Source organism: Poecilia formosa, unplaced genomic scaffold (genome assembly GCF_000485575.1).
Source record: "Poecilia formosa unplaced genomic scaffold, Poecilia_formosa-5.1.2 Scaffold36, whole genome shotgun sequence".
Lineage (NCBI taxonomy): Eukaryota > Metazoa > Chordata > Actinopteri > Cyprinodontiformes > Poeciliidae > Poecilia > Poecilia formosa.
The window spans coordinates 2,820,625-2,844,717 of NW_006799975.1; the positions used below are offsets into that span (position 1 = coordinate 2,820,625).

The following is a 24,093-nucleotide window of genomic DNA, read 5'->3' on the forward strand; positions in this document are numbered from 1 at the left end:
TAAGCGTCACTTGTTTACGTTTCTAGGAAAGGGGGAAAAAAAATCTTTTTTTTTTGTTGTTGTTGTTTTTTAAAGCCGGGCTGCAAGCGTCTCTTTTGCTCTTAGCATTTCACTAGCAGAGCAGATTTATCCTAAAGGATAGGTTTATAGTTTATGCATTTAAAGCCGATAGCACGTGGACCAATCACACCTGGCGCCTCTGCGCTTTGCCTCACGCGCTGCCACTGCTTTACCTCAGCGGGATCGCGCGTGCCTCCTTTCACTCAAACTGGACACAGGCTGACCTGTATGGATATTTACATAAAGGAATTATGATCCTTTGGAGAACTCTAGGTGTTTAAAACCCGCCTCGTTAGCTCTGGTTGCGCAGTTCAATGTGAACCGCAGGAATAAGTTGTAGCGAATTCAGAGGTGTGTTGTGGAGCGGTGATAATGATTTATCTTTGTGAACGAACAATTATATGCGCCGTTTACATCTCAACACACTGCGCAGCGTGTGGCTCTGTGTCTGTCTTCCCTGTAAAGTTTATGTCTGTGGTCCCGGTTGGCCAGAGAGTTTGTGGATAACGAGCAGCGCTAACCTGATCATGCAGGTTCAGCCTGGTGAGGAGCTTTAACGCTCTCCTTGGAGTCACGCATCACGCTGATTTTATATTATTTTATTATTTTTAGTATTATTTTTCCGGTTACACGATGCATCAAATGCGTTGTCTACTTAATGCGCTGGGCCGCACAGAGATCTGAGAAACTCGACCAATAAACTCGACCAACCAGAATAGTTTCAGTGACGCTTAAAAACTCAACAGACACGAAATGAAAGAGCTACTGAAGCCACATTAGCAGCATTGAATTAAATCTCCCGTTTGTTGCGCATCTCTGCGTAGTGCAGCAGATTACCTCATCATGCAGGTTTAAATAGCATTTCACTGGAGATCTTTTCCCATAACATAAAATTACACAGTAATACTTTTACATTTCCTGTCAACTTAACATCTTTTAAAACAAAAACACGGTGGACCGCCTCGACGCCCGGACCACCGGGCTTAGAAAGTTGTCTGGGGGATACACCCTGATATATATATATACACACACACACACACACACACACACACACACACATGTTTTTTTTAAACAAAATTTGAACATTGTGAAGCAAAAACTGCAACCTGAGAAGTTCTGAGTTGAACATATTTACGAAGTTTTTTGTATTTTAATTACTAAATATACTGTATATGCTTCACCTGATTCAAATTCTGAAAAATATTCTACTAAACATCTTTTGCTATCCAACTGGTTTTTCCAAGAAAAAAAAAAAGATAATTTAAGGCAGATCTTTACCTCGACAGCCATAATAATTATAGCAGCTTTCTTTTTAATGGTGGAGTTGGATGGCAGGTTGACCAGAGAGTGCACCCCCATACCCAGGCTGTTTATAGGAGGTAGGTCCAACCAGTCAGGGTCCCGAATTCCCCCCATGCAGTCTTTAGCCATGGGATAGATGGTGCCATTCCCGTCCCGGAGGATGATGGGAGACTCCTGGGGAGGACAATATAGATTAGAATACAACTGACTGAAGGAAAAGCTGCAGCTGTTCAGGAGAACCACCTTACCTGTCCTGCAGTAAAGATGGCCACGTTGCACTCGCTCTGCCCCAGGAAGGCCAGGTTGCTTGTAGGAAAGTTATTCTCCTGCTCAGCTTTGCCTGTGGCCAGGTCAAAGATGCAGTACCTTACCCAGTTACCGGTCTTCAGAACTGCATGGACTCCTGCAAGACAACAAAACAAGTCAAAACTGGCCCAAATTTGTATTATAATTCATCCAATTCCGTAACATAAGCAGACTTAACCAACCTTTGGAGTCAACATTAACAGCCAGGATTACAGCCTTCTCTGGGATGCAGAGCTTTTTGGGCGTTCGCTGAAAGCAATCAGGAACCTTTGGGGTTCCTCCGGTTTTGACCACCTGAAAGTTAAAGCGTCAGTATATACCTGATGTTGGAAAGCTGGAGATTAAAATCAAACAAGAAGAAAACGTTAAAACAGTAGAAGTGAAGCGTGTACCTGTAGTTCGTCTATCCTGAGGAGCCTGCAGTCCTGTAACAGTGAGGATGGATCCGAGTCTGGAGGAGGAGCGCTGCTTTGGTTTGTCATGCTACTTGATGTTCCAGGGAACTTCACAGCAACGTACGCACCATCCACCTTCAGCACCTGGGTTGTGATGAGAAGACGGCACGCTTTGAATCAGAGATGATTAGGAGAAGCTTGATTTATTATGATTTTGACGCAAGTTTACAATGGGTAACATTTATTTTCTATTTTATGCATGAGTTTCTTTGCTTAGAATGAAGGGGGGAAAAAAGTCGTCATTAAAACAACACAATAAAATACGCAAGTAGAAATTTTAAGTGAATATTTTCCAATGGCAATTGAAATGGAATCAATACCGATTAATCCTTTGCAACCAAGTTTGGTCTTCAAAAGGGTCAGAATCTGGTTCATCAAACAACCCGCCATCAATCAGTTAGTTCTATAGTCATTACAGGTTATCTAATGCGAAATAAAACAAACAGAAATGGATTTAATTTTCTATAAACCTGAAAAGATCAATAAAAAGTTTACATGGAGGCTTATGTCATTAATGCAGTAAGGTTGCACCAATCGATCAGCCGATCAATCGGCTCCGATCTTCTTAGTTTTGGGCGATCGGCCGATACTTGGATATGAAATCGATCTCATCTACACCCGCTAAGGTCTGAATATCAACCACTGAAGGCGTATTGTGACCTTTACCACAACCATTAAAAAAAAAATAAATTTTTTTTTTAAAATAAAGAATAATAATAATATGAATGTTAAAATTGGTAATCGATATTTGACGCTTTTAAATAAAATTATAAAGTACTGGTGATCAATGAGAATATTTAACCAGCGCACCCCTGTGCTGCAGCATTTCAGTTCAATTCATCTTAATTTCATTACCAACCATCTGAATTAGCATAAAAAATAAAAGGTACTTTAAGTTTTTTTGTTTTGGTCCACCTAGTCTACACTGTCGCACAAACTGAATCCATTACTGGACTAACGTGCTTTTAAATGTACACAAACAGCAAACGAACGCACATCATTCTGGAGCAGTTTCCAACAGAGCTCCATGAAATCCCAGCTCACTAAACGTCCAGCTGTCAGACACACCCACCTTCCCAACGGGAACGTTTTTAACGTCTTCCACAAACACCACCTCCCTGAGAGGCCACTGCTCCTCGTTCACCTTCTCTTCCTCCTTTGGAGCTGGGGTCGAACGTCTGCGCTCTGAAAACGACACACAGGGTAAACTTTTACCGATTTCCCCCAAAGCACATCTGAAATGAATACTCCATTGTGCATATTAAATATCTGGCACTCCTCCATCCCCTACGTATTCCCTCCTGCTGCCTTTGGCTGTGAGGGGAATTCTCAAGTCCCTGCGACTCCCTCACTGTGCAGTTACCAGTATGTAGATATTTAAGTTTCAAAGACGTATCACTGCAAAAGCTTCCAAATTATTGTTTCTATGATGGCATTCCTGTGGTCGATACGATATGCATCTAAATACTAGGCTTAATACTAGGATTTTCAATGCACAGATGGAAAAATATATATATTTAACAGAAGGATTTTAAACCTTTCGTCATGATGCAGCTCGATTTATTGATCCTGGGGTAAAAGTGCAAGCTCATATGACAAGAAAGCATGAGTATCGGTAAATCAAAATAATAATCTTTAAGATTAAGATTATTCCATTTTAAGATTTGTCGAGTACCTGCTGAGATATTTCAGTGAGCTGCAAAGAGATTGTTCTGTGTTATGAACGATAAAACCTATAATCAACTTTCAACTTCCTGATTTATAACTTGGAAAACATTTAACGCCGTCATGAACCAGCACAAGTATCTACAAGAGGACTAGGACCAGCGGAAAAAAAATTCTAACTTTCTTTCCCTCAGAATTCTGACTTTTGATCTCAAAAGATTTAAGTCAGAATTATTTTTCCCCCCATTTGCCCTAATTCTCTTCAGTAAGTATCACTGCAGTGACAGTGAGGTATTGTGCCTTGGCTCTGAGACACGGAGGGAGCAGTGAATGCCTAGTTCTCCCTAACAATTTAAGGTTTGATAAGTTAACAGATAAAGCCTACGCTGTTAGAAAGTAGGCTAGGCAGGAAGTTGAAACACTTTTCCCACCGCTTTTAGAGCTCTTCAACCAATCAGACAAGTCCAAACATAAAGCAAGGAGAGGCCTTCACAATAACCACCTGTCCCCGTCTCAAGACTGGGACACCTCCTCCATCTTCCACTCAATCTTATTGTTCAATAATCTTTTAAATTTGATAAATATTAACCTAATATTTTTAGGGTATTAGTTTTTCGCAATAGTGCAAAAGCAGAATTTATACACCATCAATAGATGCTTGCATTTTTGCATGCTAATGGATAATTGTGATTGTATTGCAAATTTTCAACAAAAATTGTCAAAAACATGTCCTTTAATTGACTTTTTATTCCAACCTGCAGGTGGCAGTATTCCTTCTTTCTTCTGCACCCTTACTATTGTCAAGTTATAGTCTGTGTTTTAGTCTGTGTTCGATAGGGAGTGCAACAGAAATTGAGTTATTTAAGTTCTTTAAGGAATAAAAATGTTTGTGTCTCCAATTTGTCTGCCTGTTTTTTTCCTCTATATGTACATTTTAAAGTTAAATGAGGAAAAATAAAGTAAAATTCCTTGCAAACATTTCTAAAGTACAAAATCATGCAAAAACACAAATACCCTAAAAATAAAAATAAAAAATAAAAAAAAATAAAAAATCACAAAATCTTGGGACCATTAATTCTAGATTTTTTGCTCAAGTTTATATCAAAATAGTCTAGCAGAGGTATAAAGCAAATGCTCCTTTCAAGAAGTATTTCTATTTTGTAAATTTTATGAAGCTGCTCCTCACAGCTTCTACAGGATAAGTTATATGCAGGAAACAAATGGATGAAATTGCAAAATGTTTTAAATTAAAATCCCTAATTACACCCATTAAAAAATAAAATGACATTTAAATAAGTATATATATATATATATAGAAAAAAACAGATGGCCAACTATGAAAAATTAATTATCACACTCGAGAGCTTGCCATATGGTCCTTATGATAAGATGCTGTAAAAAAAAAAAAAAAAAAAAAAAAAAAAAAAAGGCAGGCAGGCAGGCAAATATACTGTGAGCTGGCCACATTTGCTTCACAGGAACACAGGCAGCAGAGAAAGTTGCTGATAAAAGCCTGTGTACCATCTGCTTCAAAGTCAAAGGACTAATGAGAGCGCGCTGCGAGGAAGAAACTGGTGGCGTGCCCGGGAGATAGCACAGCCGAGACTCGTGAGTTGTTCAAAGAGCGAATAGTTTATGGGTTGAGATAGCATGAGAGGAGACATACTGTAGGGCAGTGAGGCACTGCTAGCAATGGAAGAGGTATCACTACAGGTGGATGCAGGGGATGGAGGAGGACCCATCTCAGTCTTCACCAGCTCAGGCTTACTTTCCATCCTGCGGCGGAAAGAAAACACAGACATGTTTTAGCTCTGGCTTTAGCGTTACGACAATAAAACTTTATGAGTTAACAGTGATATTTTTAAGGAAGGAACTGACTTGATTTCCTGGGTCTTTGTGGTCTTCTCCATGTTTTTGAGGCTCTCCGGTGAGCGCAGCTGGAACCTGCAGCTGTCGTTCATGTTCCAGACGGACTCCAACAGGACGCCCACTTTGGGGATTCCGGCACTGACAGAAAAGGCCACTGCACCGGCATGGTAGAGGGGATTATTCCTCAAACACACCTAGGAGAAGACAGCCATTGGATTGTCAGCACAATCCGAGGGTGTTATCAGATGTAGATGGAGCAAATTTGAAAAATAATCACAAGGTCTTTCCCCACCCACCTGCGTTCCCACAGTGATGTTGGGTATTGAGGAGATGCCAGCACTGGACTTTGGCTTTTTGTTCTTGGCTCTCGCTTTCTCAAGCATTTTCTTCCTTTGACTAAAAGGCACAACACCCCTGCAGAAAAATAAAAATTATTTAGGTTCTAACAAAATGTGACAAAGGTTTCAGAGAATGAATGCTGTTCAAGCAGAGTGTGCTTTTTGGAGAAATAGTAAACAAATTCAATTTAAACAGCACTTTTCTGGTCAGAGTGGCCAATCAAAACCTTTCCATCAGATCAAAGGTCTGCAACTTTTTAAAAGTCTCTTAACCAAAACATTTTTGCTTTGAGAATACAATCATGTACCAGTTTCACAAGCTTCTTTTAGTTACTTTATGACAGTAATATCAAGCTTTAAGCCCATTTTTACTCTCAGGCCAGCAAAATAAACCTGTAAATGAGCTGGAAAAGTCACATGACTTTTTGAAAAAAGACTAATTATAATTTTAGATAAATATCTGCTGTAGAAAATGTAGTCATTTTTTAAAAGATTCACCTTTTTTTCTATTTTTAGAATTTAAAATACATAAATTTTAGCAAAAAAGAGGACATTATTTTTGTGGGATGGACAATTATGCAAAAGTTGTTTTCTTTTAAAGCACATATTCCAATCTAATGGCAAGAAGAAAATGATCTAAAAGCATTTTACTAGTACGTTTAGAGTCATTTTTGTGGTATTTCAAGGCAAACATTGGAGAAATAAACTGGAAAAAAGTATTATAGACCTAAGTTTATTATATATTCAAATTTAAAAACAAAAGATATATATATATATATATATATATATAAAAAATAAATGAGAAAAATATTCAAAAAGAAAAAATAAAGAATGTCATCTCTAGAAACAAATCTATTTTTTATTTTAAAAACTAGATTTAAAAAAAATAAAAAAAATAATTTTTTTATATCTAAACTTAGAAATAAAACCAAGTACCATTAATAAAAAAAATAAATGAGTAAAAAAAAAAAAAAAGATAAGTTTTGCCCATGTCTGTAACTAACACAGAATAATTATCGACAAAACAAACCGACAATAATAAAAGAGAGAAAAAGGTGATTCTCTCACCACCAGTAGAGGCTGTTCTCCATCTGTGCACATGTGTAAAGTGCACATGAGTGCAGCGACACCATGCGTTCCCCCTGCAGCTCTGGGAAAGACTGGGCACTGTGCTCCAGCTTAGAGGCCACTGTGCTTAGTGTGTCATCCACCCAGGTGGCCACCTTTTAAAAATAAAGCACACATACAATCTAAGAATATGTAATGAACAATGTATTAAATGTGCACTGAACACTTTGAGCAAATCTACCTTGTTGCTCTCTGTTGCTACAGTAGCTCTGATGCTATTAGCAGCCAGTAACGTGATCTTCTCATTAGCTAGGCCCAGGAAGGAAACACGAGGGTGGTGAATGGAGGGATTCTAATGTGACGGATGAGAGGGTAAAAACAAGTTTAGCACAAAACTCCATCAGTCACATTTTATATAGTATTTATTTTTAAAGTGTCTTTCATGCAGGTGGTTATCGTCCACCTGTGCATTCCTGTACGGTTCAGGCTCGCTCCACTTCCACTGATAAAGTTCTCCTTTGGAGCTCACCGCCACCAGCTCTGAGAACAAAGCTCCAATGCTCACAAACTTCACACCATCCTGGAAGGAAGATGAGAGGTGAAGGGAAATAAGGACTCAAACTGAAAAAGAGACAATCTTCTTGGAGCTACAAGGCATAAAAAACAAGCTTGTTCAGTGACAAGTAGCAGCAGCATTTCCCCTAAAAGGCAAGGCATTAAAACTAAAGGAACGTTGTCCATTACCGTTATCAAGAACTTGCAGTTGGCATGGCAACGGGCTACGTTACCGGGTGTGTTACGCTGCAGAGTGCAGGCTAGGTAACAAAACATATAGTTTAGAGTTCCCACGTTTATCTATAAGAGCATACTGACAAAGTCAATAATATAAGATTTTTAAAAAATAAATGTCTTAAAAACTGCTTTTTTTTTTTGCTTTTAGCATACACAGTTTAATCACAACTTGTGACCTGTAATATTTAATTCTTGATTTTTCTAAGTATCTTTAGTTTTAAAAAAAAATCTGATAACTCATTGAAACAACAAACTGATTTAAACTTTACATCTAAACTCAACACCAGACAAACTTTAGGTACCAGATTATTAAATGTCAGATGTTAGAGTTACAACCGATTTGTTAATTACCACATAAACTTTACCCACCAAGACTTAAGAATAAATCATATATTTTATACAATTTGCTTGTAATGGTGGTGTTTGTAATGGAAAAAAGAAAAAAAAAAACAATGGCTGGTGAAATGTCCGAGTGGCTGGTAAAAAACTGATTAATCAATTATTCTGATGATTAATCGATTAACTGGATTTTAAAAAATTGGTACACTCAAACATTTTTATAGACAAAGAATGTTTTTTCTCATCTTAAATGCAACATGTTCTTTCAGCAAATGGACTTTTTTGAGTCTGTATACTCCAGGTAATAATTAATCGGTTACTAAATTAGATAAATATTTCAATAATCAATTAATCACGACTAAGCCAATTAAACGTTTCAGCTCTGGGCATTATTAATGTAATAATCAATAGATTAGGTTATTTAAGCAGCGACTATGTACTAACTGTTGCTCTTCCATTTTCAAGTAAAACCCATTAGATCAATTTATGCATTTTTGTTTTAATTTTATTGTTAAAATGGTGATAGCGTTGTTCCGTTTTCCCTTTAGTTATAGAAACGTTTTTTCCAAATACACAGTCAGCAGAAACGGGTTGTTGAGAGAGGCAGGTGGACCGCTATGGGCGCCGTGGGGCTCTAGAACTCAGTGGAACACTGAGCAGCTTGGATCTAATACAACTAACTCTTAAACAATCACATGTCAATGTAGCGTGAAGATCACAAATGAGAGACGTGTCATTTCAGCCCCATATTGCTCCAGATGATGTTAAAGGAAACTTCAGTTCTCATTATTTATTCAGTTAAATGAGACATTCAAACATTCACAATCATTGTTTTATTGACAGTCAAAAACAAAACTTCCATCCAACATGACTAGATCTTTTGCTTGAGATCAATTCAGAGGATGAAGAAATAAATAAAAGCATTATTTTTCCTATCAGACCTTAAAACAGAAAATCACTGAAATCTGTAAAAACGTGGGGTTCTACTCTGATGTGATATTTCGGTCTTAAACTCAGTGATGTGTCGGCAGAACTAGAATCTGATCTGCTTCATGTGACTTTGGTTGTTTCTTGGTTCCTGGTGACACACCCATCTATCTCACAGGCTTCAGCCAGGATTTCTTAATTTTCTTGTAGGGCTGAAATCATTACTTGGATTAATGGGATGAATCATGATTAATCAATTAGTTGTCGATTTAGTCATCAACTAATTTAGTAATCGATTAATTGTTTATGCTCAGAACTCCAAAGTTTGACAGTTTTAGCTTCACCTGGTTCATTTTTTTTCAGTCTTCAATTAGCCACTTTTGTACTCCAATTAATTGAAATAAATAAATAATAATCAACACATCAGCTCTACAATGTAATAATTTCAAGTCAAGCAGAAAGTACTGAACTTTTCACATTATTTTAGATTTATTTATTTATTTTTTTTACTGCAGATGCATTCATTGCTGTAGCTGTAGGAAACTACACATTTTTAAATAAGAAAATTGTTATTTTTCTTATTTAGGAAAAATAGTTTTTATTAAATAAGAAAATTATGATTTTCTTATTTAAAAAGAGAAATTGACTTACTTATTTGCATTTTTATGTATTTTAAATTTTTATGTATTGTAATAGGTTTAAGAGGTTAAATGAAAAATCTGCAGAAAATACCCAATTCAACTACTAAAATAATCATTTACCTACTTTCTTGCAAAATTTTGATCAAGCTTCAGCATTATATATATATAAACAAATTGATAAATCAAAAGTTTAAAACTGCATATTAGACTGTATTAGCAGAATCTGCTTCACGAGCAATAAATCTTCATCACAAACAGTTGAGCATCTTTATTTCTAAAAGCACTCTTTGATTTTTGTCTTACCTTGTCGGGCCACCACTGCAGCTCCTCTCCCAAGGAGACGGGGCTCTGGACGGGGATGCTCTTCTTGTCGAGGCTGGGCTCGCCCTCACGGCTCGTCGAACCTCGCTCCGTGTCAAACGTCGCCCCGTCGAGCCACCGGCGCTCTCGTAACCTCAGCACAGACTCACGCTCGCGCAACAGCTCTGAGTCACGCTCTAAGGGAAGAAGGAGAACTGGTATGCAATAAGGTCACACCAGTGGGATAGAAGTAAGCCACTCTCTGGGAAAGACCCGTCGAAATAAAATAAAATAAAATAAAGTTTTTAAGAATAGAGAGAAATACTGCTAAGAATCAATGTAGTGCAAATCAATCAGTTGCAATCATGGAAGGATTGAGCGGGAAATCGAAAATATACGAAGGGTGAGTCACTTTGCACGCTCATGTGTTAAAGAGTGAGCTAACAGGAAGTGAAGAGAAAGAGAGAAAGAACGAAAGAAAGCATGCATGTGGACTGAAAGTGGGCTTTTTTTTTTTTTTAAAGAAAGAAAATAAACTGTCTAATAGGGTCCCCGTTAAGACATGTGGGCCTGGCGGGCCTTTCTCAGAGAGCTCATAGTATTTACTACAGCCATGCAGCACACAACACCAAACATGTAGCATTTATATTCACCTAAACAAACTGAATCAAGAAAAATATGCAAACAAACATTCAGGCAAGGTTCCTTTTTAGTATTTGGTAGACGCGTTCCTATCAGAATGGAGAGGCCATTTTCTAGTCTCAGGTTTCTTTAAAGTTTGATATCAATTTTAGGCTAATACAATGTCTCTGTAAAATCTATAATATAAGATAGACCAGCATTCATCATACTTTTAACACCTTCTTGCCTTGGGTAGCAGCTAATAATCACCATTAGAATGAGAGCCTGGAAGACAGGAGTTTACTAATACTTAAAAACAAATAAATGATCCAGAGTTCATATTTTAAATTAAATCATCTTCAGTATCTCACCTGCATTTAGCACTGGAGTTACAGATGTCCGTCTTAGAAAATCTAGACCTTATGCTAACGCTAATTGAAAAAAGACGTCAACGTTTTCAAAACCAGCATGTTTTCTAAAGAAAGATGTTGCAGCTTTGCTGCACGACTCCGTCTTATAAAGTCTTACTCATTCTGGCTTTCTTGTAGCCTGAGTGAATAATACAAATGTCACGACATCACAGAAAACACAGCTTTCTTCCAAATAGCTTCCTACTTCTCTGACTAGAGTTTTAACCTCCTTTCTAACCCGAACTGTGCCTTCTTCAGTCTATAACCACATCTGCACTGAAGATTGTTAAGTTTGCTGCATTAACTGGATGGAAAAGGATCGGACATGAGAGATTCCTACCACCTAATCAAGACCAAACAAGCTGAAAATTGTCAAATTCCAATTTTTCAATGCATCTCTGTTAATCAGTAACGTTACAAATCACATCTATATTTTCAAAGAACATTTCCATACACCTGCAAAACTCGAGGGTTTCATTTTGACTTAGGGTGGGGAAAAACCTGCTTATTATTTAAGGATTTTGAAGCCACCCGACAGAAACCAGCCATCACCAGTGCTGCCGCCAAAGCCTTCCTGTGATTAGTCATTAGTGAGCGGCTGCGTTACCTCTGGAGGATCCCAGCCGTGACAGCGAGGAGCGTCTGAAAGACGGGTAGCCGAAGTAGCTGATGTCCTCGGAGAACATGGCATCAGCGTCGATGATGACACTGGGATGAGCCGAGTGGATGTCCGCGTCCAACAGGGACATCAAGTCTTCTGCATGGAAAAAAACAAGAAAAAGATCCGCCTTTAAGGATATCTGTAAAACTAGCAGCATTTCAATCATCATAACTAAATGTGGTGAAGTATGGGATGCTTTCCACAGGTCTCACCACGTTCTTATGAGCAGTAATAATGGAATGTTACAAAAAGGGCTACAAACAATTATTTTAATAATGGATTGTTTTGTCAATTAGTTGAATAAGAAAATTTGCCACAATCTGCAGATTTTTCATTTATCCACTTATGCCTTGTTTATACAATATTAGAAATACATTAAAAGATGCAAATAAATGATTCAATTCCAGTGAATGTAAGTGTGTACAAGTACATGTTTGCAATGTTAAGTCTGTTGTTTGTAAGTTTGTTGTGTCCTAAAAGAGAAAATTCAATAAAATATATTGGAGAGGGGGGAAGGTTCAATTTCATTTTTAAACTAACATTTTTCTAAAATGCAATGATATACCATTCATTTAGCAAATTTGAACCAGGTGAAGCTAAAACTAAGACTTGAGGAGCTTTGGCAAAAATATAAGTGCTTTAATCTTAAATGTAGATACATATATATTTTTTTACAGTTTTGGCTTTATTAGTGCTCTGAAAATTATTCACAATAATCAAATTAATCACAATTAATCTTGATTAATCAGGATTTATTAAATTGATCATAATTGATCAAATGTCAAAGTTACAAATGCATTTCTGATGCTGAGGAATAATTGGCCGAATGTGCTCCCACCTCCTGGGAGATAGGACTCGCTGGCCGTGTCGTCGCCATCGTCTCCATCTTCGTCATCACGACTCAGCAAATTATTGACAGCGAGGTTGACGTCAAGGTTAGTCCGTTGGAGTTCCCTGATGATGACGCTTCTTGACTTCCCTTGTAGGACAACCTGGGCCTAGAGGAAAGAACGGGTTTATTACAAAATGTGCATAGTTAATTCAAACAAAACACATTGCTAAAGAAGCAGTTGTACCTGCGTAATGAGTTCTTCTGGAATGACTGATGCTGGGATGACCGGCTGTGGCTGGCTGCCTAGAAGCCCAGAGCCACGGTCCCTTCCCGTGCGGATCACTCTGGTCTGGCGGCGGGAATCGCGAGCCGCCGTTGATGACCTGCCTGACGTACTCCCACCTCCACTGCCGCCGCCTCCTCCTCCTCCGCTCCCTCCTCCTCCACCTCCGCTGCTGCTACCACCTCCTGCTCCGCCACCGCCTCCTGCTCCTCCTCCGCTCCCACCTCCTCCGCTGCCTCCGTTCACCCCGGAGCTCCAGCGACTCCTGTTACACACACAGCAGGAAACAGTCAGAAACAGCAGCCAGGAACTTAGAGCAGATGCAAGTCACATATCGGGCTACAACAGCATTGCATCCACATTCGTGTTGGTTTTTTTAGATGAGCAAAACCGAGTAAGAAGAAAAGCAAACGTACTTCTACACCTTTTATTCTAAATAGGAATCACTAAAATAAAGCTCTACTACAATCCAAAAACAAACAATAAAATAGTATTAGTAATCAATTACTCTATTGATTATCCTAACAAGCAGATCTTTTTTTTTTTTTATTAAAAGCGGGTCTTATTCTGAGCTCAAAGATTTTGCCTGTTAGATGAGGACAGTGACATATCGGGCTGCAACTAATAAAAGAGTCCATCGATTAATGTGATTTTTAGAAAATTGGCACATTCTGCAGTTTTTTTTTCATTTAGCCACTTCAGCCTTTGTTACACAACACAGAAATATATTAAAAGATGCTAACAAGAAAATAATGAAAAATCATTTTTAAATAAAAAATATTATTCTATACAATAACAGCATTCTTTTAGTGCACATTTCATCATTTGTAGCAAAGGATGCATCAGCTGATCTGTTAATCATTTTTCGATTAATAATTTGAGCTTAGAAGGTGATAATAGATTTTTTTAACAAAATTTGAAACAGGTGAAGCAAAACTGCCACTTAAGGAGTCCTATACGGAGCTCTTTAAGTTTTATCCAGACAGACAGAGGATTTTTTTTATTTATTTAGTTTTTATCTTAAATGTAAAATGTATATATTCTTGTAAAGTTTTGGTTTATATACAGCTCTGACTGCATAGTTCTTTCAGTAAATGGCAAATTTTAGTCTGTGTATTTTAAAGTTGACATTTAATCAATCATTAAATTAGTTGCAGATTATTTCAATGGTCAATTAATCGGACTAATTCGATTAATCGTTTTAGCCCTAGAGCATATTCATTATGATGGTTCAAATAATGAGTTGCTTGCATTTTAGAAGGTAATTCTGAATTCTGTGTGGAACAAACGTATCAGGAGGAAAACCAAAATATTGAGGAAAGAGATGGTTATCTTTAATTAAAAAAAAAGAAAAAAAAAGAAAAGCTACTGACGTATTTACAGGCTGTTATTATTGGGACACATTTCTCGATTCCACCTCCCTGTGCGGAGTCTAGAGCACCGAAGCCGACAGAAAACACACCCCTAGCCCGCTGCTGTCCTCCAAGCACCAACCTTTCACAGGACCATATGTCTGCCAGCCCTGCCAGAACTTACCCAAGGGTGTTGCCTGCCAGTCTGCCCAGTGTGTCAGAACCAGACAGGAACCAGGGTGGATCACTGGTCCTGCCTGGCCTGGAGCTCCTTCCTGTCCCTGAACCACTGCTCAACTTTGAACTGGAAACAAAAGATGGGAGATGAGTTACAAACCTACAGCAGTCCCAGTAGGACCGATAAAAGGTTGTTTTGTGTTTTTTATCATTATATATATTTTCTTTACAATCCTGGGTCAGCTGATGGTAAAGTTAGCCCAGGATTATTTTATTACTCTGGAAAACAGGAGGGGTATTTTTGGAGACCAGCATGGCAACACCCTTGGGAATCAGAATTGTCTGCAACTCGTTCCTCTTTCAAGACTTTTCTTTTGTAAAAAGTTCTTGGGTTTTGGGGCTGCGACTGCTTTCTCCTACTTTATGATGGATCATAATCTGCTTCAATCATTTGCTCTAAAATTTTTTTACTTCTCTACATTTTGTTTTGTAGTAGCAAGAAGACTAAATTGCTAATTAAACAAAAAGATTTTTTTTAAAGACTTGACAATTTATAGAATATGAGTAAAGAATCAAATTATACAGAGAAAAAGCACTTTTGTACTAGATTTTAAGATCCTGACTGTATTTATGAAACTTTTATAAAAGATATTAAATTATGGAAGAAATCAGGCAGGCCAACCTGCCAAAGACACCCAGTCATGTTTTGTCCTTCCCTCTTTCCCACAAGACCACAAGCGTGCAACATAGAAAGGCTGTGACAGTTTAAGACCAACTGATTCAAAAGAAATAACCAATAAATATTTCTATTGAATCAGACATTCAGTAGCAGACATTCAGCCAAATGCATAACCAGTCAACCCAAAAGGCAGCAGCTGGTAAAAAAAAAAAATAATAATTCAAAAGCTTCAAGAGAAAAAAATATTTCAAAATAAACACTCAGGTAAAAGCCTAAGTTGAGTCTGAAAACGGTTGAAATGTAGCATTGTTTGTTTTAGTGCACAAATAGAAAAGCTTAATATTGTTTAAAAAGATGCTAACAAAATAGTTTTAACATAGAGCTCTAAATGGAATGGCTATTTATCAGCTAGATGGAAATCATCCTAGCAAAAAGGTTTAATTCTACAACAGAAACTACTAAATGAACATATTGAAGAAACATGAAATTACAATTATATATATATATATATATAATCGTCTCCAGGACAGAACTTTAAGTCTCTCACCCATCGCTGCCATCCGGTTTGCTGAGCTCCAGGCGATCGGGCTGAACAGCGAAGCTGATTCTGCAAACCCGTCCATCCTAAAACACATTCAGGATTCTCAGTGCTGCACACTTAAAGCTGTAAAGGCCACTCATTTAAAACATTTACCGACATTTAACAAGCATTTACTGCATCTTATGCAGAAAGCAATTAAACAGTCTTCTAGTCTGACTAGAGGAACAGTACAAGACGTTACTTAAACATATTTGCAAAGCTCAATTGAAACCACAAACCAAATATTTGCCAAATGCTAATAGGAAGTCTGTCTTCTAGGCTTACCTCCAGGAGAAACCCGGCGTGGTTCGGACCAACAACACACTGCTTTAGGGTGGCCTGCTCCAGCAGACTAAGATGCGGATGACTACAATGAAGAAAAAAAAATTAAGAATCAAAGGAATAATGTTCCCTATCCAAAACTATTTAAAGTAACCAAATAGTATCAGTTTAAATAGAGATGTATCGATCCGCTTTTTCATTTCCAATACCGATATGAGGGTTAGTATCGGCAGAAACCGATCTGATGCAGAAAAACAGCTGAACTGATTTAAAACGTTTCTTTTAAAATAAAATAAAAAAAACACAGACAGAAATGTCCTGAATTATATATTTATAATTCAGTACATTTACAATTACAAATTTGTAATTCAGTTAAAAAAAAAAAATGGTACTGAATTAAGTTTTGTACTCTGCACCAGTACAGAAAACTGAAATGCATAAGGAACTAACAAAAACAAAAGGTTTGCCACTTTGGTCAAACATGAAAAAAAATAAAAAAATAAACTGCAACAAACCTTTTAAACGGTTTAGAAAGTGCAATTAGAAATTCTAGATGAACTGTAATAAATAATAAAACATGGCGTCGCTCCGAGCACAAAACATAGAATTAGAGTGAACAGATGCAGATATTATCAGATCTTTGCATCTCTAAATTGAAATTTGACTCAACTCACCTGTTGTAGCTGTATTTGTTCAGTTTCTCTGAGACTTCCCGAAGCCTGGAAGGAACAAACAAAACATATCAACACGAAGCAAACAACTAAAAAATAAAATAAATAAATAAATAATAACAACAACAATAATAATAATGTTCAGAAAATAAATAAGACAAAAATAAGAAGTAGTCCTTCCTTGGAGTTTGACAAATGTGTGCAACCTTTAGTCATATCCTGATCTACCACATTGTTTTACCAGCTGCAGGCTGACGAAGGGCTCAGCTGACATGTTTATGTTATTATTAAAGAAGGGGAAGCAAATAGCTGCTCTTCTTTCTGCAGTTAAACCCTGTCCACTCCACTCTGCCCAGGATAACAGGCCATGGCTTTCTTTACCATCTTGTCCTGATAAATATCTCCCCCTTTCTTTTTTTACACTTCCTCTCAGCTTCATGAACTTCAAATTGTCCGGAGAGTTGTTAGGAGATCGATGAAGACTTTTAGTAGCTCCGCTGTTGGGTGATCTCACACTCATTATCCCCCAATAAATTGAAAGCATCTCAATCTCTCTTCTTAAATAAAACTGCAAAGCTCCAGAGAAGCAACAGACCAGTAAAAATAAACCATTTTCTATGACAGAGACAATATATAAATAGAGTATTAAAAGGACACACTAGCATAATATCAGACAGGGAAACAGGATTCTGAAGATCAAGTATGTAAAAGGAGTGACTGCTTCACTCTTTGCTTTTAACGTTTAGACATTCTTGCGCTGGAATGTTTACACTTTCCGCTACGGACGGGTTTTGAGGAATGTTATTTGAGGAGCTTATAACTTCTTTCTCAATGTCTTTTTCACCTCGAAATTCCATATGGAAATATTTGGCATGTACAAGGTACTTGAAGAAAATCTCTTGACGCACACACGTTCAGGTAGGACTACCCTGGTGGCAATGGTGCATATCAACTTTTTTCTAATCATTTTAGTATTTAAACAATGAATGTATTTTTATCTTAAAATTTGAAGCATTCCTACACAAGACATTTGTTGGGTTTTTTTTGTTGTTTTTTTTTGTTGTTTTTTCGGTCATGCGGTTATGATTTTGATCGTTTCCCAGACAATTTTTTCCAGGTTTAAAAACCTGTAGAAATCATCCGTACTCCACCATCTTTAGTTTCACTGGTTTGAAAAACAATTGTCCAGGGTTGAGCCTTCAAAACAGGTGGAAGTGCACATCAGACAGCTGACTTTACAAAATAAGAGCACAGTAGTGATGCTTAAAAAGAAAAAAATAAATAAATAAAAAATCTACTTTTTTAATTTATTATTATTATTGTCATCTCTAGCAGCTGAAATCCAAATTTAGCAATTACTCTGAGTCTGAGTAATTGCCGTGGTGGATGGATGCCCACATCAACTCAGATCAAGTTCGACAAGATACAAATGCCAACAGAGAGTAAAAGAAACATAATTATGAAAAACGCTGTATGGAAAACATTGGCAAAATACACCTGATATCATGTGGAGTTCAATATTACCAAAACACTTATAAAACAAAAGTCCTAGCCTGTCAAAATAAGCAATGAATCAATTAATAGCATGATGAATTAAAACGAGCTCAATACTTTCCATTTGCAGGATTTTATTGGTTTTCTCTTTTTCTACCTAAAACTGGACAATAAAAGCCTTGAAAAGTTTTTTTAGTCTCATCTAGCCCCTTTTTATGGAGGACGATTGTGTTTACAGAGACTTCAAGGTTCATGTTATTTGTTGTTTTGTTCATTTATTTTGGATGTTTAAAATGTCTTACAGTTCCAGTGTTAAATGCTCATTAGAATTTAAAGTTTATTGAATTTTGGGCATGTGTTCTTCCATTATTATGCCATTACTGCTACATTACTTGGAAATGGTCTCAAAACAACATTATCATTTATAGCAATAACTTGTGGGATAATTTATCACCCAGTAAAATTTGTTATGTCAGACCCTTGTAGCACCAACACAGGACTCAGATTACAGCGCCAGATTATGATGCTGGGTTGTAATGTTCTTTCTGAAAACAGACAGAAATGACAAAAAGGTTTTCATGTCACAATTTTAAGTGTTTTCTGAAAGAAGCTCACAACTAAAATTGTCAAGGAAAAAGATTCTTGGAAACCATAGAGGCCCGTTTCTACAAAGACTCAACAGATTCCCTGGTTTTGACCGTCCTTTCCTTTCACTGAGGTCGAGGTGACTTGTGCTTGTTGCAGCTCTGCATGAAAGTAGCCTTCAGAGAACAGCAGCTTAGTTCACTCACTTCCTCCAAAGTGACAAACATGAGGTACATATCAGCTTTTCACAGGTTGGATTCAAGTTTCTGTTGCGGAGGGATAAAAATACAAAGTGTCACGTTTACACATGCAGCTCCTAATAAAGTGCAAACCAAACAGAGTCAAATCTGTCGAGGGGATTTTTAAGTCATGTTTTTTTTCCCCAAAGCAAATATGAATAGCTAACATTTTCTGTTTCATATGAGACTCCAGAGCATGTTGGGTTGAGTGATATTAGAAAATCTTCCAGTGGGGATAATATTGGTAAGTATTGCAATATCAGTTGTTTTATGCATCTGTTTTCATTTCCTCTTGTTCTCAACTGAGCTTCCGTCACTCTGTGACCTTTTAACGTTTCGGGCAATGTCGTTAGAGTCCAGCGTGAGCATCTGCTGCGGTGAAACTGTCCAACTGGCTAAATATTGCATTAGCGTGAAAAATTCATGTTCATTACACGTGGAATATATTAACCAACATTCAATGCACTCTGAGCCGTCCTAACTTCCTATGTTATCTGTGGCGAGGTTGTTACTAAAATGAGACAACGGAAACTGAAACTGAGTAAACATTTGTTGTTAACTGAAATAAATAAAAACAGCAGTTAATGGGGGAAAACTAGAACTAGCTGGAACTATATGGTCCACTTGTAAAACGAGCCAAAATATACTGAAGTTGTAGATGTAAAATAAAACTAAACTATAACACTGGGTTACAAAATAATATTTTTTGAAAGTTGTCTATGATTTTTCAACTGAACTAGGACTATTTTGCAGCGCTGAATCCGAAACTGACGTACATTTTTCTCAATCAGGTCAGGTTTTTATTCTAATTTGATTTAGAGAAATCCGACCTTCTGACTAAATCGATGACATTTTTGTGACATCATCAGTTAATTTTTGTTAATATTTCTCATCCAAAAAAGGTTTTAGGAGAAAAAAATGTGTTCTAACGGAGAATATTAATTAAATGTTACACACTTGAATCTCTCCTCCTGCTCATCACTCATTGATCCCAGATCCTCAGGAAACTGATCCATATGTGGAAACAAGTCCTGCATTTTGATGCTCATGTTGCATCCATAGTTCAGAAAGTTGACCTGATTGAGCAAAACCAATGGGATTTTTGAATTCAACACATCAAAATGACCCTAAAACAGTTGAAAAACCCCAGACGATTTTTTTGGCTGTTGACCAGTGTAATGAAAAACCCAAAATCGATGTGTAATCATAGCAATAAGACAGCAGAAATATTTCATTTCTTAGCCACAATGTTCAACAAGATAGAAACCAGAAATGTAAACGCAGAGTCATCAAGACCTCCAACTTCTATAACATCACAACCAAAGTACCAACAAGTGTTGATCTGTTTAGGGTAATTTGGAATCTAAGAGTATTAAGGAAATTATATTTACTGCTCCATACATAAACAGGATTACATGGGTTTTTTTGGGGGGTCGGGGGGGTTCCAATGTCCACCCATCCAGATGTTTGAGCAGTTCTTTTCAGGTGAGTCGCAACAATCCTCCTAATCTTCCTGGAAGGCAGCTTTATTCAGTTAGTCATCTCAGACACACCAAAACACTTCATCTAATGAAAGGCAGAATTTGTGTTTTACTTCAATTTTACTTGCAAACTTGCACGTCTTTTAAATGAATCCACACAAACACAACGATACTTTAGTCCAGCAGGAAGCAGCTTTTTGAAGAACGTTACTCAAAACTACGTCAGTATGCAGCAAATTAAAGGCAGATTTATGCTTTAAAATTACAAGCTGTGTGTTAGTATTCATTTCTTATGCCATAAGTAAAATAAAATTATTAAAAGGCCGTTTTTCCCCTCACAAAGCAATGCGTACGGGCTGAGCATGCATCAGCCCAAATTACTGCAGGGATCCAGGAGTGAACGGCTCAAATCAGTCATTCTGTAAATGACACATTAACTGCACAGGATGGAAAAAGACAATTATCATGTTTGTCCAATGTGATAATCACAGTTTAATGTGATTATCACAGAGTTTTTCACTAAACTCTGAAAAGCCCCAAAACAGTCACAGCTATATTTTCAGAAACTGGTTTAATGAGGTCATCAATAAAAGCAGCAGCATTTGTTTTATAATATAATCAATTGCAATTATTGTGAACTGTTCAGGCGCACAGCTGCAAGTCTGGCTGCAACTTCTTTCTTTTTTTTAACAAATAGGTTGTTTGTGTGTTTCTACTGTATACATGTATTTATTCAAATACACTTATTTATTTTCACTACCGTCCAGAGTTTATATTTTTGTACATTTCTGGCACAATGACAATAAAGAAATTCTGATTCTGAACCTTTCTTCTCTGTAATGGAGTTTTATTATTAGAGAATTTTTTTGTGTGGGACTGTGACAGTAGAAAAGAGCGAGGTAAAAATGAAAAGATTACCGGTAATGACTTTTTCAATTTTGCAAATAGATGCTATGATCCTGCCAACTTAATCTATTAACGCCAATTTATACAAGCAGAGATGCTCATGAACGTCTCTCAATCCTGATCAGCTGATCTCTCATCCACACCAGAAGTTGGAACATAGGAATTAAACGCAGTTTATGAAGCAGTATTTATTGAAACCACCTGGTAAAATAAACCCCCAAAAACCCCACCAGTCTGAAAAGAACCGAGTCAGAAATAACATTTATAAATTCAGTGGAAAATAAATGAGCTGTGAGCACAGCGGTGAACTGGCCTACTTAAAACTTCAGGATGAGTGGCTTTTTTTTTTTTCTTTTTTCAGATGAGAGACAGCCTGCTTCTTTTATCCTGACACCAATCTCACATTTTATTCTCGTTGAACTGTTTTTATGTTTTTAGATTCGGAATGCAACACAAACTCTGGAGTTTTGATTGGTTCCCTGTGAGCCCACCCCCCAGCTCCTCATGAAAACAGCTTCTTTACTCCGGCCCTGTGGAGAGAACCACCAACTCTGTACACGCTGGAACCGGATTGGTGGAAAATCCCCTATAGCAAGCTGTATCACCTATGTCATTAAAATCTATAAAACGTGAAGGCGGTACGGGCAGGAAGCCCACCAAACGGTGCGTCCACACAGCCTTCTGCAATCGAGATATTGTGATTACACTTCGATGTATTCAGCTCCACCTTCTGCAACAGTGACACTAAAAACAAAGCAGTAGCGTGTCATAAAAAGACATCTAGCTGAAGAAGTCGGACCAGATGTTTACAGCAAAAAGCTCAGCTGGACCAAGCCCTTCTTATTTCTGATGGAGGCCCACGTACTTGATTTGACAACCGGAAGTTCAGTGATAGCTATGAGAAAGACTGGAGGAGTGAAGGGGGGGGTGATCTCTTAGCACATGGTGACAGACATGCAGGATGGAACTGCCATGCCCTCTTTAGGAAACCAGTGGTCCATGTCACCAATACCCTTCTGTGGCGGTTCTCACCAAAGATTGCTCTGGCCGAGTAAATTGATCTTTCCTGTCAGACTGAAGCCCAGTTAAAATGCAAAACTCTGCTTTAATCTAGCCTTTAATCTCAAGGTCACTGTGTTAAAAACAAAACAAAACCCTGACTTCTCACCTCTTTGTCTCTAAGTGGAACAGCTCATTAATCAGTTCGATCTCGAAGGATAGTATAAATAGATGTAACATAAATCACATGTTGAGTCGAACTAACAGAGATCGCCCAAATTCTAGGATCGCTTCAACGCAAATACTAGCGATTAATTACTTCTTCTTTTTTTACGAATGTAAAAATAAAGTAGTAAGAGTCAGAGGACAGAATATGTAACAGCACTGTGTTATTGAGGAACTTTGCCTTTAAAATGAAGCTAGTATTTGTAAGATATGCGACTTGATTGTGTGTTCAGATAAAAAAAAGAGCAGTTTGAAACCCTGGGCTCTCCACGGTTGTAAAGTCGATAACAAGATTAATGTAAATGTAATGTTGCTAGCTCTGCTTCGCCGCAGATTTTAGATATGCATCTCAGTGCGCAACGTTAGCAACAAAAGATGAAGTAATTCTTCCTAAAATATTAGTGAGAAAATGTGTAACTAAGTTACAAGATGAGGAAAAAAATGAACCAAAGACTCTGAAGTAAGAATATTTGCCTTTGTTATGCGCGTGGCTGAGAAAACCTAGCCAGCTAGCATTCGTGGCTAACTAACAGTTAGCAGGCGTTAGCTACCTCATTGATCATAATAATCCCCCGAACGCCTACAAAACAAATTAATACTCATACCCCAAGTGGATACACGTAATTTATGCCAAAAGCGTGGAAATTTTAAAAATGGTTGTGTTAAAAGTCCAACATTTCCCCCCTCTTGCCCCCCATCCCCCAACCCGCATTGTCTATCTCAACTTTGAGTGCGAGCCAATCCGTCCAAAGAACCAAGAAACGTCCTGCTAGCGTTTCACAGTTAGCAGCTAGCTAACGAGGACTGCTCAAAATGCCGGGCCTTCTATCATCCCAAAGGGCTCATATTTTAATCGCTAAAACCCAAAAGCAAACACATGACAGTATCAACATCGGCGGCGAACACAACGCAGAGTGCACTTTAACGCAACCAGCCCATAAATAGTGACTTAATTTGTTCTTGTTCGTGTACTGCAACAAAATACCTGTCATTGAGCTGATCCTCAGTCCCCGGCAACGGGTGAACAACGAAGTGAATAGATGTCATGGAGTCAGTCCAAAATCACACACAGATGCGTGAACGGTGTGGAAACTGTTATTCCTTCAAATACTGTACGTATGTGCGTTCATAGGAATCGTTTAATTGCGAAAAACCAAGAGTTTGGATCCCTGCCTCCTCACCCACATGCCGCCATCTTAACTCTACCGAGCTTCTTCTGTTAGTGTTGATAAGTGCACATGCAACCGCTCCACTGCTTGGAGCTCCAGCACAAACAGGAAATGTGTTCAATTGGATCGGAGTAGCCTCGAAAATTGCCACAGGAGCAATTTTGCAGAAAGGAATACCATCAAACTTCAAAGTGTTGGTTCTGTCCAAGGCATATACTTCGTCTTAGTTCATATGCATTTAGTTCTCGATAGTATTTAAGTGCTAAACTGCCGTCGGTACATAAAAAAAGAGTAGTTCAAAGACAGTGGTCAGTTATGTCATTTTTTTTCTCTTGAAAAGACAAAACAGTAGAATATAGAAGACAATATATCCGACCCATACAGT

General features: G+C 37.7%; 1 protein-coding gene across 8 annotated transcripts in view; it reads right to left on the reverse strand.

Moving 5' to 3' along the window:
* ubr5 (ubiquitin protein ligase E3 component n-recognin 5) overlaps nucleotides 1-23,799 on the reverse strand; it is a 45,165-nt gene extending 21,366 nt beyond the window's left edge. For 2 of the 8 annotated variants that reach the window (XM_016670645.1, XM_016670644.1), the window contains exons 1-20: nucleotides 23,525-23,799; nucleotides 16,614-16,658; nucleotides 15,943-16,024; nucleotides 15,625-15,701; nucleotides 14,406-14,525; nucleotides 12,831-13,134; nucleotides 12,593-12,752; nucleotides 11,701-11,850; nucleotides 10,066-10,277; nucleotides 7,527-7,643; nucleotides 7,305-7,415; nucleotides 7,064-7,218; nucleotides 5,954-6,071; nucleotides 5,667-5,851; nucleotides 5,455-5,564; nucleotides 3,196-3,308; nucleotides 2,061-2,207; nucleotides 1,851-1,962; nucleotides 1,611-1,765; nucleotides 1,339-1,536 (exon numbers count right to left, since the gene is read on the reverse strand). In XM_016670645.1, the coding sequence (XP_016526131.1) occupies nucleotides 1,339-1,536; nucleotides 1,611-1,765; nucleotides 1,851-1,962; nucleotides 2,061-2,207; nucleotides 3,196-3,308; nucleotides 5,455-5,564; nucleotides 5,667-5,851; nucleotides 5,954-6,071; nucleotides 7,064-7,218; nucleotides 7,305-7,415; nucleotides 7,527-7,643; nucleotides 10,066-10,277; nucleotides 11,701-11,850; nucleotides 12,593-12,752; nucleotides 12,831-13,134; nucleotides 14,406-14,525; nucleotides 15,625-15,701; nucleotides 15,943-16,024; nucleotides 16,614-16,658; nucleotides 23,525-23,586 (2,733 nt within the window). In that variant the 5' untranslated portion in view covers nucleotides 23,587-23,799. The remainder of the gene's footprint in view (nucleotides 1-1,338; nucleotides 1,537-1,610; nucleotides 1,766-1,850; nucleotides 1,963-2,060; nucleotides 2,208-3,195; nucleotides 3,309-5,454; nucleotides 5,565-5,666; nucleotides 5,852-5,953; nucleotides 6,072-7,063; nucleotides 7,219-7,304; nucleotides 7,416-7,526; nucleotides 7,644-10,065; nucleotides 10,278-11,700; nucleotides 11,851-12,592; nucleotides 12,753-12,830; nucleotides 13,135-14,405; nucleotides 14,526-15,624; nucleotides 15,702-15,942; nucleotides 16,025-16,613; nucleotides 16,659-23,524) is intronic. The other 6 variants (XM_007550496.2, XM_007550494.2, XM_016670646.1 and 3 more) reach the window with 5 other exon arrangements.
* Nucleotides 23,800-24,093: the final 294 nt, after the last annotated feature.